Raw genomic sequence first — 12,638 nt, 5'->3', positions numbered from 1 at the left:
CCTTGGGTTTTGAAATAGTTGTCAAGTAGAATGGCCCACTGTCTCTCATTTCTGGTGGTCTTCTAGACAGCATTTCTTCGAAAAGCATTACAGGGCATCTTTCGCCGCCAGTCGAAAACATTTTGGGTTGTACAGCTCTGTGGGCGATCCGGAGACCTCCTTGCCTCGTTTTTGTAGGACCTTCTTTAAAAGTTATGTATTTGACAACGCTGTCAGGACTGGTTATGATGCTGAAATCTTCCACCGTCATTGAATAGTGCTCTTGTCTCCCTCGGAGGCCAAAGTGTTCAGTGACATTTTTAAAGTTTACATTGACCAGAGCTTGAGCAGAATGTTTACCGAGCTGACCTGACTGCCAGAGGAATTCTTCGTCTTCTTCATTCAAAGCGTGAGATGCATTTTTTCGCTTTCCGTAACCCTTCACTCTCAATTCTCTTGCTTTCGCCTCAAGTTGTTGCCTTGACTTTTCAAATTCGCGGTCTCGCAAGATGCTGTGTTTTTTGCCAGCGTTTTTTAAATGGCGGTCCAACGCGCTCTGCATCACTGCCAGACTTTCTGGTTCATATTCGCCGCCGTCTTTTTTTCGAATTTCGGCAAAGAAGCGGCAGAGAATTGCATCTAGCTCTTCTGGAGGGATATCTTCAAAACGTCTCGCTTCGTTACGCTGGAGTTTCCACTCGTTGAAAACGTTCAGCCACGTTTTTGTGCTCTTGGCGGTGTTTGAGTTTTCGTTTCTGCTTCTAAGAGTATTAATTTCCTCTTCCTGCAACCATGGAAATCTCTCATTTGTGTTAGAACTGCTAAAGATGGAAAAATTTGGCAAATTTTCTTCACTGAATTCCTCCATGTTGTCAACAACAATGGCGACCTGTGCGGCTTTTAGTGCTGACGTTTGCTCACTGCTGATTGGTTGGTTTCACAATCCATTGTTTTTTCTCGGATTTCATTGGCCGAAACAAACTGTCCTATTTTTTCCCAAATAGGACAGTTTCTGCATTTTTTACTCAAATTCCATATTGAAAACTGTCCAAATTAAATCCCAAATTGGACAGTTCTGAGAAATTAAAGGATAATAGCCGTGCTGACAATACTGGATTAACTGACTGCTATATAATTAATTTTACAAATCTGGTAATCCAGGGGTAGCCTGCGTAGCTGGCGATATTGTGTAGTAGTCGAGTGAGATTTGGCGGCGGAGCCGTTGTAATATAGTTGAGTGAGATTTGACGGCGGAGCCGTCACGAGCGGCGAAGCCGCGAGAAATACCGCCTGCCAGAAAACCATGATTTTTCGAATGCCGCCCACTTTTGTCACGTTAGCTGATCCCAATTAAATCAGCCAATCAAAGAGAAACCAGTTTAGAAATAAGCGTTGACAGGCTAAACACGACTCCTAAGCTCGTGACAATGTGAAACCTGACCTTGTGAGTTTGCTTGAACAGAGGTTTTTTTTATTTTCTCGGCTCTCGCTCGAAGGTTACTAGCACTACACAGTGCATATATCATTCTAAACTTTGACTGAGTAAATCTTTTTTTGCAACACTAGGCTTAACATTAAAAGGTCATGAAGCTGGTTTGTTACATGCATACTGAGTAACCATTTCCGGAGGTTTATTCTTCTGTAGGCGTTCCTGATAGGATTTGATCTCAGATGCAGTTGTAAAGTGTTTTAATTTTCTTTGACCTTTGTTTCTTACGGCTTAATTAAGACAATTCCAGCGCTGTAAAGTTTAAAGAGACGCCATTTCGGCAATTTGGTCATCAATTATGCTCTTTCTAAAGCGGAAATCACAATCACAATCATTTTACATATACGTCTTCTCCAGTTTGCCATCTGCTCCCTAAATTGGGAAATATACTCGAAGGCTCATCTAACATGATTGACATATGTATGGCCCTCGACCAATCCGTTTCCCCGCACACTGGTGTGCGGACCATTCAAAATACCGGGGTTTTCTGGCAGGCGGTATTTCAACCGCCTCGTCCGTACTCCTTTTTTTTGGAACACGGCTCCGCCGCCAAAACTTTAATCTCGCACCCACACAATACCGCCAGCTACGCAGGCTAATCCAGGGGTAATCTCTTCGTTTTATCTTCTATTTTGACGAGCTGTCAATTTACAAATGAACCGAACCGTGAAATATCAAGGGGCGTTTTCCAGAATGGTGGGGTTTTTCGGCCAAGCGTTCCCTCTTTCCCCCTCCCCCCTCCCCTCCCCCTTCCACCTTTTTGTTTTTTGCTCCTGCTCTAACCTTCGCGCAATAACTCGATGGGAAACGCTTGGTACACAGGCTAGCGCTACCGCGAAATGTCATCTCCAATTTTGGTGGGTAGGGGAGGGAGCTTGTTTACTTCCGGTCGCCGTAGCGAGTCTAGACTACGAGTAGTCCCCCATTTTTCCTCAGTGATAGTAGAGCGAGCAAAACGCGAGCGCGCGTGAAAATCAACTCACGCGAGAAAAGGCGACACGCGACAGGGAGAGAGACTTCTCGTAGTCTATAGCGAGTCCCTGCTGAGTGCTTTCTATTACGCCTAATGCTTTGAGCCAAAGTATAGCAACTGTTAAAACGAACTACGAAGTGAGCTGCAAAGTATAGTCGTAAAAAAAAGCGACCCTTCCCATTGGCTACTGATCTTTGTAGTCGCTACGGACTTTATCGACGTTCTCTTTCGCCTCCTCAATGTTATCTTTTTCGCAGGCGTAGCTTTTTTGGCACATCCAAGGGTTTTAAGAAATAAATCTGTTTCAGAATTAATAGTTACAACTGCAACATCAGTTAAAAAGTGTTTTCTCCTAAGTACAAATTACATGTACTTGAAAGAAAGATCCAGATTTGTCTAAGCCATCAGAATTTCTTTATTAACCAGATCCACTCATAACAGTCACAGCGTTTTTCTCTGGGTTGTACTCTTAAACTTAACGATCTTCTGAGTCCGTGAAAACAATGCTTTCATTTCTCGAACACAGAAAACTGTTAACGTTAAAGCTGAATTATTCGGCTTTAAATTGTCTACAAACAACTCTATGTCTGACTTTGCCTGGCACGGCCCTGGTAGCTTTTACATCTACAGAGTTTTTACATGACGTCACGGCTTTCATATTGGTGGCTGCCGTGACGTCAGCTGAAAATATGGAATAGATACAGTAGAAATTCTATTCATGGGACGGCACCCTCGGGACAAATGCAAGGGTTCCCTGAACAGAGGTGTCCCCTGAATGGAGGTTGGGCTGGGCTTTTGTATATTTTACCTCGGAATCTTCTGTGGCCATTATTTCAAGCAGCTAGATAATGTATAAAAATCATGATCAGCTTTTCACTGCGATGTTGTGTGTTGAAGTCCCACAAGTGCAGTACATCGATTAATTAATAAATAAGTTCATGTTTTGTGAAAGCCGTCGCCATTGTGACTACTGAAAACTCAAAATTATCAAGGATTTTTGTGGTCAGTCTCCATTTGAGTGCTAAGATGTACCCTGAATAAAGGTTGAATCTGGGCTTTGGGACCCAGAATCGAAAAAGAGACCCTTTCCCATGAATAGAGGTGTCCCTTCAATAGAGGAAACAAATAAAAAGATTATGTGAACATTTTTCGGGCACCAAATTTTGTGTCCCCCAAATGGAGGTGTCTCTTATACAGATGTCCCAAAGCATAGGTTCCACCGTAATATGCATCATAAATTCTGTTAAGTAGGAAAAAGGTTTATTTAAGGTTTACACGAAAAATTGCTCACCTCTTCTATTTTTCTTTTACATATTTCGCAATAAACAAAGAAATGAAACAAGGCTATCGCAACCTGCCACCAGTGAGTGAGAGTGACGAAGAAACAGTCTTGGAACTGCAGTCCTCGGACGCCGAAAGTTCTTCAGATGATGAAAGCGTTTCAAGTGAGAACTATATAGAGACTGAAAGCGCTGCATCTCTGCCTGAAGGGACATGCTCGACATGGAAAGCAACAATGAACTTGTTAAACTATATCGAAGGGGTTGGATTGCTTGCTATGTCATATTCTATCAAAAAGGGTGGAATCACGGCTGTGATATCACTGTTTTTACTGCCAATTATCACCTGGTACGCAGGAAAAGTGTTAGCCGAGAGTTTGTACGAAAGCGACGACAAAAAAGGAAAGATTCGTGTAAGATCAACTTGGAAGGAGATAGGAGACGCGATATATCCTAAATATGCAGGTAAAATTGTCGCGTGGAATCAAGACATTGGTTTTGTTGTGGTAGCAGTCAGTTATCTAATTCTCTGTGGATCTCTCACCTCCCACGCCCTACCAACAGTACCCCTCTCGCAAACTTCCTGGACTTGCTTCGCTGCACTGCTTATTCTACCAACAATGTTTTTGAAATCGTACTCCCAGATTGCGTGGCTAAGTACTATCAGTATAGTCGCCATTGGTCTAACTACGGCAATAACAGTATGGTATGGCGTTAAAAATATAGAGAATTGGGATCCCAGTACCCTCTTGTTTTGGGACTTCGAAGGAGTCTTCATCTCGCTGGGAATCGCTTTGTCTAGTTACGACGTGTCCGAGATCATTCCTTCGGTAGAAAAAAGTATGAAGAATAAATCGGACTTTGGAAAAGCGTTGGCTTCCGCACTTGCTGTATCAGTTGTAATTAAAGTGATTATTGCAGTCTTTGGATTTTTGACTTTTGGATCCAAGACAGATGAAGCCATTGTTAACAATTTTCCCGTTGGACCGCTAAATATAACCGCTTCTATAAGTCTCGTTATTAGCAGCTTACTCTCAATCATACTTTGCTTGAGACCTGTATGTGAATCCCTCGACGAATCGACGTTTTTTTCAGAAATAACTTCTGATATTTCCAATACCATACGTAATATTATAATTCGGGTTTCCTTGGTAGTCATCACATTGGCGATAGCTATTTTTCTGCCACACTACGCGCTCATAGCAGCTCTTATGGGATCTTTTCAGACTGTATTTTCCGCGTTTTGGATTCCTTTACTGGTACATTTGAAGGCAAAGTACCACGAACTCAGCAGACTACGGATTTGTGCTGATGTTACACTCCTGGTCTTTACAAGTGCGTGCTCTGTTTTGGGCATTTACTTCTCTATAAAGGGTCTCATTCAGGCAGGCTTGAACAGTTTTTAGAAAAGCGCTTTCCTGTCTTTTCACTCTTTTAACTATTGTCTGCAGCCTCTTGTCGATCAAGCCTTTCATAATTACAAAATCTACCATTTAGTGTTATGAATAAATGTTCAAAAGGTTATAACTAAAGTAAGACAAGAAGCAAATGGGTAACGCATGTACAGTATTTTTTATGCATATATAATGCGGTGAGAGGTTTTATGCGCTGTTAGGCCTTGAAGGGTTAATTTAAATTGCTTTTTGCCCGTAAGTTTACATTAAGATATTGCCGGCAAACTCTGCAAACTAACGATAATTTACAGTAAGAGTAATAATAGAAAGTTTTGTGTCAACCGAAGCAAAAGATAAGGACTTAGATAGGGAGGCTAGTTGTTATAAGCCCCTCAGAGCTTCATGTTAGGCCAAGGCGCAAAATACGAAGTAAGAGGGGTAGCGAATTTTGAAATTAAAGACTAAGAGCGAAATATTCTTAATTCAACATAAGCAGCAGCGGACCCTAAAGTGTTGCAGTGTGGGTTAAAATACTTGTCATGTGACTTTTTGAAGCGCAAACCTCAACCCGAGGTCACTCCTAACCCTAACTGTTAACTACTAACTCACTTGGAGGTCAAAGCACCAATACCTATTTTGTAATCCCAGGAAAGTCCCTTGGTTAGAGCCTAGCTGGGCCTTACATTTTCTGGAAGTGTCAAATATCTAGGTCACGCGATACAAATCGTTCGCATAAAGCATAGCAATACTCTGCAACACCACACATATAATGCAATACAACAACTTTTATTACTTCTTTTGAAGGCTATTCTGGAGTTCTTGCGTCTCATTGTTTTTAATTCTCTGAGTCAAGTGAGTCGCTAATTCTCCATTATTTTTGGCATAATCAGACGTTGTGTTGTGTTGCATTTCTGAAAAAAGAAATGCGTTGGAGATCTGGGTACCAGATTAGCGTATACAGTTTGGGGTTTGATTGCCTCAGAGAGGCCCTCAGAGACCTTAAAGGACCTAAAACCGACCCCATGTGAGGGAGTCTGGATATTGGAATCCACGAAATTTTTTTTTATTTTTTTTATTTTTTTATTTTTTTTTTATTTATTTTTTGCCTTACAGACATATATTAAATGTTTACAGTACTAAACACTACTGAAAACTAAATACTACTAGCAATATTCACTATACTTGCACTATTTACAATATTGGCTATACTGACAATACCATCCATACGATGCTCGTACTACTAATAATTACAATGGTTACACTACTTACAATTCTAGTACATCACACGCACACACACACCCACATAAACACACACAAAAAAAAAAAAAAAAAAAAAAAAAAATAGTTAGTAGGTCAGAGGAGTTATTTTTCATGTCTATTTTATAGCTTTTCAATTCTGTATTTAATTATCATTTTACCAACGAAGTCTTGGAGGAGAATTGGTTTGTTGTGTAGTTTGTTGGCGTAGATGTAGTATCTCATAAACAACATGGTATAATTGAATTTCCTTACTAGTACCTTTTCATGTAAGTCCGAGAGGATGCCGAACAGTCTTTCTTCGCTAGATGGGTTGAAATTGATCTTGTTTTCTATATTGAACCAGTTGATAACCCGTTGAATGAAAATCTTGACGAAATGACAATCTCTAAAAGTATGATTAATAGAGTCTTTTTCACCACAATATATACATTCATCATCTTCCTTGATTCCATAGCGGTAAAGTTCCTTTTTGGTGACTACAATTCGGTGGATTAATTTGTATTGAAATTCCTTTAATTTGGTCTCTCTACAGACGGTTTTTAGGGAGGCGAATATTTTTTCCCATTTATCTTCATCCAAGGAAAGATCTTTGCTCCATCTCTGTGGCCCAGAATGACCTGTTGTGTGGATTTTTGTGCATAATAACGTATAGAAGTCGCTAGTCTTGATTTTGTTCAGATATAGAGTTATCGATTCATTTAATTGTAGACTAAGATTATTATCAGAATATAACTCTTTATTAATTGGCTTCGTTGATTTTGCTTTGGCTAATAGGTGCTTTGGAATAGCGCTAATAACTTGATAGTATTGAAGGAAGTTAGTTTTACAGGAATACTTATTCGTAAATTCCTGGTAGGTCATTGGTTGACCGGTATTGTGTAAGAGATCTTGTATTGACAGGATACCTTTTTTAAACCATTCCCTGATAAAAAAGGTTTTACTGTCAACAAGTATTTCTTTGTTGTTGAATAGAATTATATTTTGTGCTTGATCAAAGCTGTACAGAGTTTTTAATTCACTGAAGTATACTAGAATATTTCGGTAAAACAATGGAATAGATTTTATGTATTTCGCATCGTAGTTACATCTCAGTAAAAAGTTCAAACCTCCAAATTTTCTTAGGTAATAATCAGGAACTGTTTTCCAATTCTGGTTCCCTGAAGTCAGTAATCTTGGAATCCAGGCTAGTTTTAGAGCTTTAATCATTATGTCGATGTCTACCATACGTATTCCGCCTCTTCCCAGATCCTGATAGAGCCCAGTTCGTTTGATTTTATCCCTTTTGTTTTTCCATAAGAAACTAAAAAGCTTTGTTTTCACTGTGCTTGCGATATCTTCAGGAACATTAAGAATTGAAGCTGAATAAATTAATTGTGACAATCCTAGGGACTTAATTATCAGTACCTTCCCAAATAGTGTGAGGTCTCTAGATCTCCACATATCCAGCTTTGTTTGAAGTTTTCGTATTTTCAGATTAAAGTTCAATTCATTGTTACCCTTCTCATCATAAGAGACATAAATTCCTAAGAGGCGAACCGGACTATGTAACCATTTTAGTTGTAAAGGATAACTTTTGTTTTTTTCCCATTTTCCCAACCAAATTGCTTTCGATTTCTTTATGTTTAACTTGAGACCCGCTAGCCTCCCAAAATCTCCCACCGTTTTCAAAGCATTTCCAACGGAGATCAAATCTGCACAGAAAAGGTTTGTGTCGTCTGCGAGGCCCTCAGAGACCTTAAAGGACCTAAAACCGACCCCATGTGAGGGAGTCTGGATATTGGAATCCACGAAATTTTTGAATGTGGTATCCGGATTGCTGGCTTTGGAATCCTGAATTCAGCTCAAGGAGTTCCGGAGTCCAGTCACTGGATCCAGGATCCACGGCGTGGAATCCAGAATCCAACACTGCCTTGGATTCTCTTACATGGGGCGATAGAGTCATCCCGGGTGCATTTGGCATGGTTGAGGGCCTAGTTACCTTATTATCTCAGGCTGTGTAACAAAAGCAATACCTCCAGCTAATTAAAATTGTGAGCGGTGAGGGTAAACTCCGCGGCTTAAAGGTGTTTGTGTGAGTTTTCTAGTCAGAATTTTTTTGAGGTGGTCTGAGTTTTCCATCTTTGGCGGGGTCTGCATAATTTCTTGCTCCTTACGAATTGAATCGTTTGCGGTTTTTACTTTCAAAAACACCCAAATTCACCGAAAATTAATCATCCCTCACGAATACACTTCACTGACCAAACAAAAGGCCCAAATGATGAATAGTCATGCCTAGTTCTCAAAAATAAATTGCACCAAGCGATCGAGTCCAAAGATCAAAAGAAGCTGCTGGAGGCACAAACCGACGAAATTCGAAAAATGCATGATTTTGGCTGTCGGTTCGCTTCGTGTTCAACTGACGATTTATCAGCCACGTTCGAAAGAAAACTGGATACAAGCATAACTCCTTTTAGAGGGGCCTTCGTACAATTCAGGCGCCTTCTTTCTATTAAATATGACAAATAACAAATCACGGTAATTAACATTCCCATTTCACGCTTCACGGTAATAAACATGAAAGTGGAAAAAGATCTTAGTGTTTTGAAATATTGCCATTGAGAATTTCTTTCTTATTTCGCGCCCGAACGTCAATTGCAACTTTTTTTTACTCCATGGAAGAAAGAGGTCAAAACACTGATGAACGAGCAACGCTTTCTCATTCAGTCCATCACGTGGCGTTACTGAAGTACAGGAGTATCAGTGTCTATTTGTTTGATCTGATTGATAACCCACGCTTAGACTCTAAGCTAAGTATATTGTCACATCATGTCGGATAGCTGTGGCGCCGCCACCAAACCATACAGTATAGGGCTACTGTTTACACATAAGAACGGCGATTTCGGCGGGTTTCTGTAACGAAGCGAAGCAACGCCGCCCGGCGCGCCGATCTCCAAAGTAAAGAGTCACATATCAGATAGGTGTTCATATTATATAGGAAACCTCTTCGTGTTGGCCAGCCTTTCTCCGAGAATTGTCGGACAGTCTTTCTTCCTATTCAGTACGCTTGGTAAACGGTTTTTACAGCAGAAAAAAAGTTTAAGTTTCAAGTATTACAAAGGATACGAGGAGGTGAATAATTTAACAGTTCACAGATCACAGCAGCAAGAAAATATCAAACTTTTTCTTGAACGATGACACTTTATTTACAGCCATGGCATGGGCTAATAGAGTTCCTTTGCAGAAATGCTTGATACACTCTTTATATTAGCATATTTTAAGAATGAAGCCTGGCCTGAAAAGGAATCAATGTTGTGTTTGAAAATCTATAAATACAATAAAATTTATGTTTTTAACTCAGCCGTATAAAATTATTTCTTTCACTAAACGGCAAGAACACTGTTAATTGAAACCCCATGACATTCTAAAGCGGAAAATCCATAAGTTATTATTTAGTATTAAGAATATTTTGAGACTAAAATCGACAGAAAAATAAGAAAACTCAGCCAGGGCCGAAAAAACAACATTCTTATATTAAAAACGAATGTTCGATTTGTTCAAAATCATGGCATTCTTAAGTTCAAGGAAACAAAGCCGATTGAGGTTGTGAGTTGCAGTCATCCATTTCTTTCTTTAAAGTCTACCGGTTCTTTTCAGTTTGTTCGCAGAACGAGAAATGCGTTTAGCATACGTTATGACTTCTCTGTACGTAGCCCGCAGCATGATTTAATTGAGCTATAAAATGAGCCACTCTCTCCCTCATTGATTGTAGTCTACGAAGACGCTTGCTGCAACTACACTGGTCAGTTTCTCACTTACCAACTGAAAAACTGCAATACGTAAGTACTTATAAAGTAGACCTTTGTCAAAAATAGTTTTCGCAATTAATAGATGTAGACAGAAAAGTCCACGAACAAATGGTTACTCTCTATTATCAATGGTGCGTGAATTCCCAAATTTATACAGATTTTGTTCAAGTTTTCCCACTGAATTTATGTTCGACTTCATGATCACGATCTTGCAGACCCTGTTTCCCCTTATTTAAAAATACTCATGCAATTGAAATTTCTAGTTGCATACGTACTTCACTGGACAGTTTAGCGATTATCAAATCTCTTTAATTTAGGCCTGCATGACCACACGCATCCTGCGATTTTTGAAACTACATTTTTGTTTTGTTTTTTTTCACGCTTTGGCTGAGAATAGACAACTGGCATGGTGATAAAGATCGCGCTTTATCTTGAGTTGTTTCGCTATGTACAGTTCGTTGTTAAAGAGGACGAAAGTTCTCTATGCAGTTCCTCATCTCAACCTTCACATCTCCTCGCGGCGGGAGCACTACTCTCGCCCGCCTTGGCTTGTTTGCGCGCCCGACCAAAACCGCCATGCTGCGTACAGGTTACAAGTTCATCTTCTTTTGTCACAGTTTGCGGCGCTGGGAGAGACATTGCTGAGAACGCTGACAAAGGCATGGAAGTATGCTAGCCTGTTCCAAGCGTTCAGATAGTGGAGAGCGGTGCGAAGTAAAGATAGCGATGAAAAGTAGAGGGGGACTGGGGAGCTCCCCCCCTCCCTCGCTTTTATTTTTTCGCGCTCCTTTTTTCTTCGCACCGCTCCCCACTATCTGAACGCCTGGAACAGGCTAAAGTATGCGGGCACAGGATAGTACGACTTTTCGTGGGTTTAATACTTGCAGCTCACTTCGTAATTCGTTTGAGCAATTTCTATACTATGTCTCAAAAGCAAATGGCGTAGTAGAAAGCACTCAGTAGGGACTCGCTACGGCGACCGGAAGTAAAAACGCCCAAAAGCTACACTGGCTTTTGCGCCAAATCCTACAACGAAGACCTGTCTTGTGGCGTGGTCGCTACTACGGGAGTCTAAAATTCAACTTTTCTCCTATTTCTTATGATCACTGATTTTAAAACCTATCATAGAATGTTTTCCATTTTATCAACAAAGTATTTGACGATTCTGTTTTTCCGTAATTACGTCTTCCCTGCGTTTTGCTAACAGCAAAAGCAAATGAGCGAAAAACCCCGTACTCACTGTTTGGGTGCCTTGGGTGCCGCTTGCGTGCATGAAGCAAATGAGAAACCACGTGTAGGTTTTCCACCTGCGTTGTCAGAATTGTTAAAGGCTCATCTTGGTCAACGAACAAGGGATATAAAGAAGTGATATTTCTATCAGCCTGTTCATCCCGTTGCGTAAAGGTGAAGAAAATCTTGGGTTTTCTTGAAAACGGTACCCTCTGGACCATTTTAAAATTTGTTTCTCGTGACAATTTACAGCGCTCCTTGACATTGGCTACTGATCTTTGTACCTGGCTACGGACTTTATCGAGGTTGTCTGTTACTTTGTTCGCAGGCGAACCTTTTTTGGCACATCCAAGGGTTTTAAGAAATGAAACTGTTTCACAAGTAATAGTTACAACTGCAGCATCTGTTAAAAAATGTTTTCTCCTAAGTTCAAATTCCATGTACTTGAACGAAAGATGCGGATTTCTCTGAACCATAAGAATTTCTTTATTGGCCAGATCCAATGATAACAGTCACTGCATTGTTTTCTGGGTTGTACTCTTAAACTTGACGATCTTCTGAGTCCGTGAGTACGATGTTTTTATTTTTCGAACACAGAAATCTGTTAACATTAAAGCTGAATTATTCGGCGTTAAATTGTCTAGAAACAACTCTATGTCTGACTTTGCCTGGCATGGCCCTGGTACCTTCTACATCAGCGTTTTTACATGACGTCACGGCGTTCATATTGGTGTTCCAAAACAATGAAACGGCGGCCATGTTGGTGTTCCAAACCAGTCCTGCGGGAGGTGAACTATTTTCTTATGTAAACACTTTCTTTTGGTCCAATAATATGCATAGATGCTGGTCACGTGAGTGAAAACGCTCCATAGGACATATAAATGGCATGAAATGGTCATGCTATTTGGAAAACGTTGTTGTTTTTCTTACAATCAACGATCGTATTCAGTATAAATAATATAATATACGTCACTTCACTGTCAGCTCTTCATTTATCAGTTAAATACTAATTTTTGGCCGGTTATCAGTTAACTACTGTTTTTGAGGCCAATCATCAGTTAACTGCTAGTCCTAGTGGTACCCTCTTGGTTTCACGCTTTTGTTCTCCAGAACCAACTTGGCTGTCGTGACGTCAGCTGAAAATATGGAATAGATACAGTAGAAATTCTATTCATGGGGCGGCACCGTCGGCCTCGCGACAACAGCACCCTCGGGACAAATGCAAGTGTTTCCTGAACATAGCTGTCC

The 12,638-nt window shown here is 40.3% G+C and overlaps 1 protein-coding gene across 1 annotated transcript; it reads left to right on the top strand.

Annotated features, from left to right (window-relative positions):
- The first annotated feature begins 3,774 nt into the window (after positions 1 to 3,774).
- LOC140925513 (vesicular inhibitory amino acid transporter-like) lies at positions 3,775 to 5,127 on the top strand. Its single transcript, XM_073375456.1, has one exon. It carries the CDS (start codon positions 3,775 to 3,777, stop codon positions 5,125 to 5,127), a length of 1,353 nt encoding a protein of 450 aa, XP_073231557.1.
- Positions 5,128 to 12,638: the final 7,511 nt, after the last annotated feature.

The sequence above is a fragment of the Porites lutea genome, chromosome 2 (assembly GCF_958299795.1).
Source record: "Porites lutea chromosome 2, jaPorLute2.1, whole genome shotgun sequence".
Classification (NCBI taxonomy): Eukaryota; Metazoa; Cnidaria; class Anthozoa; order Scleractinia; family Poritidae; genus Porites; species Porites lutea.
The sequence above is the reverse complement of the archived record's forward strand: the minus strand, read 5'-3'. Positions and strand labels throughout refer to the sequence as shown.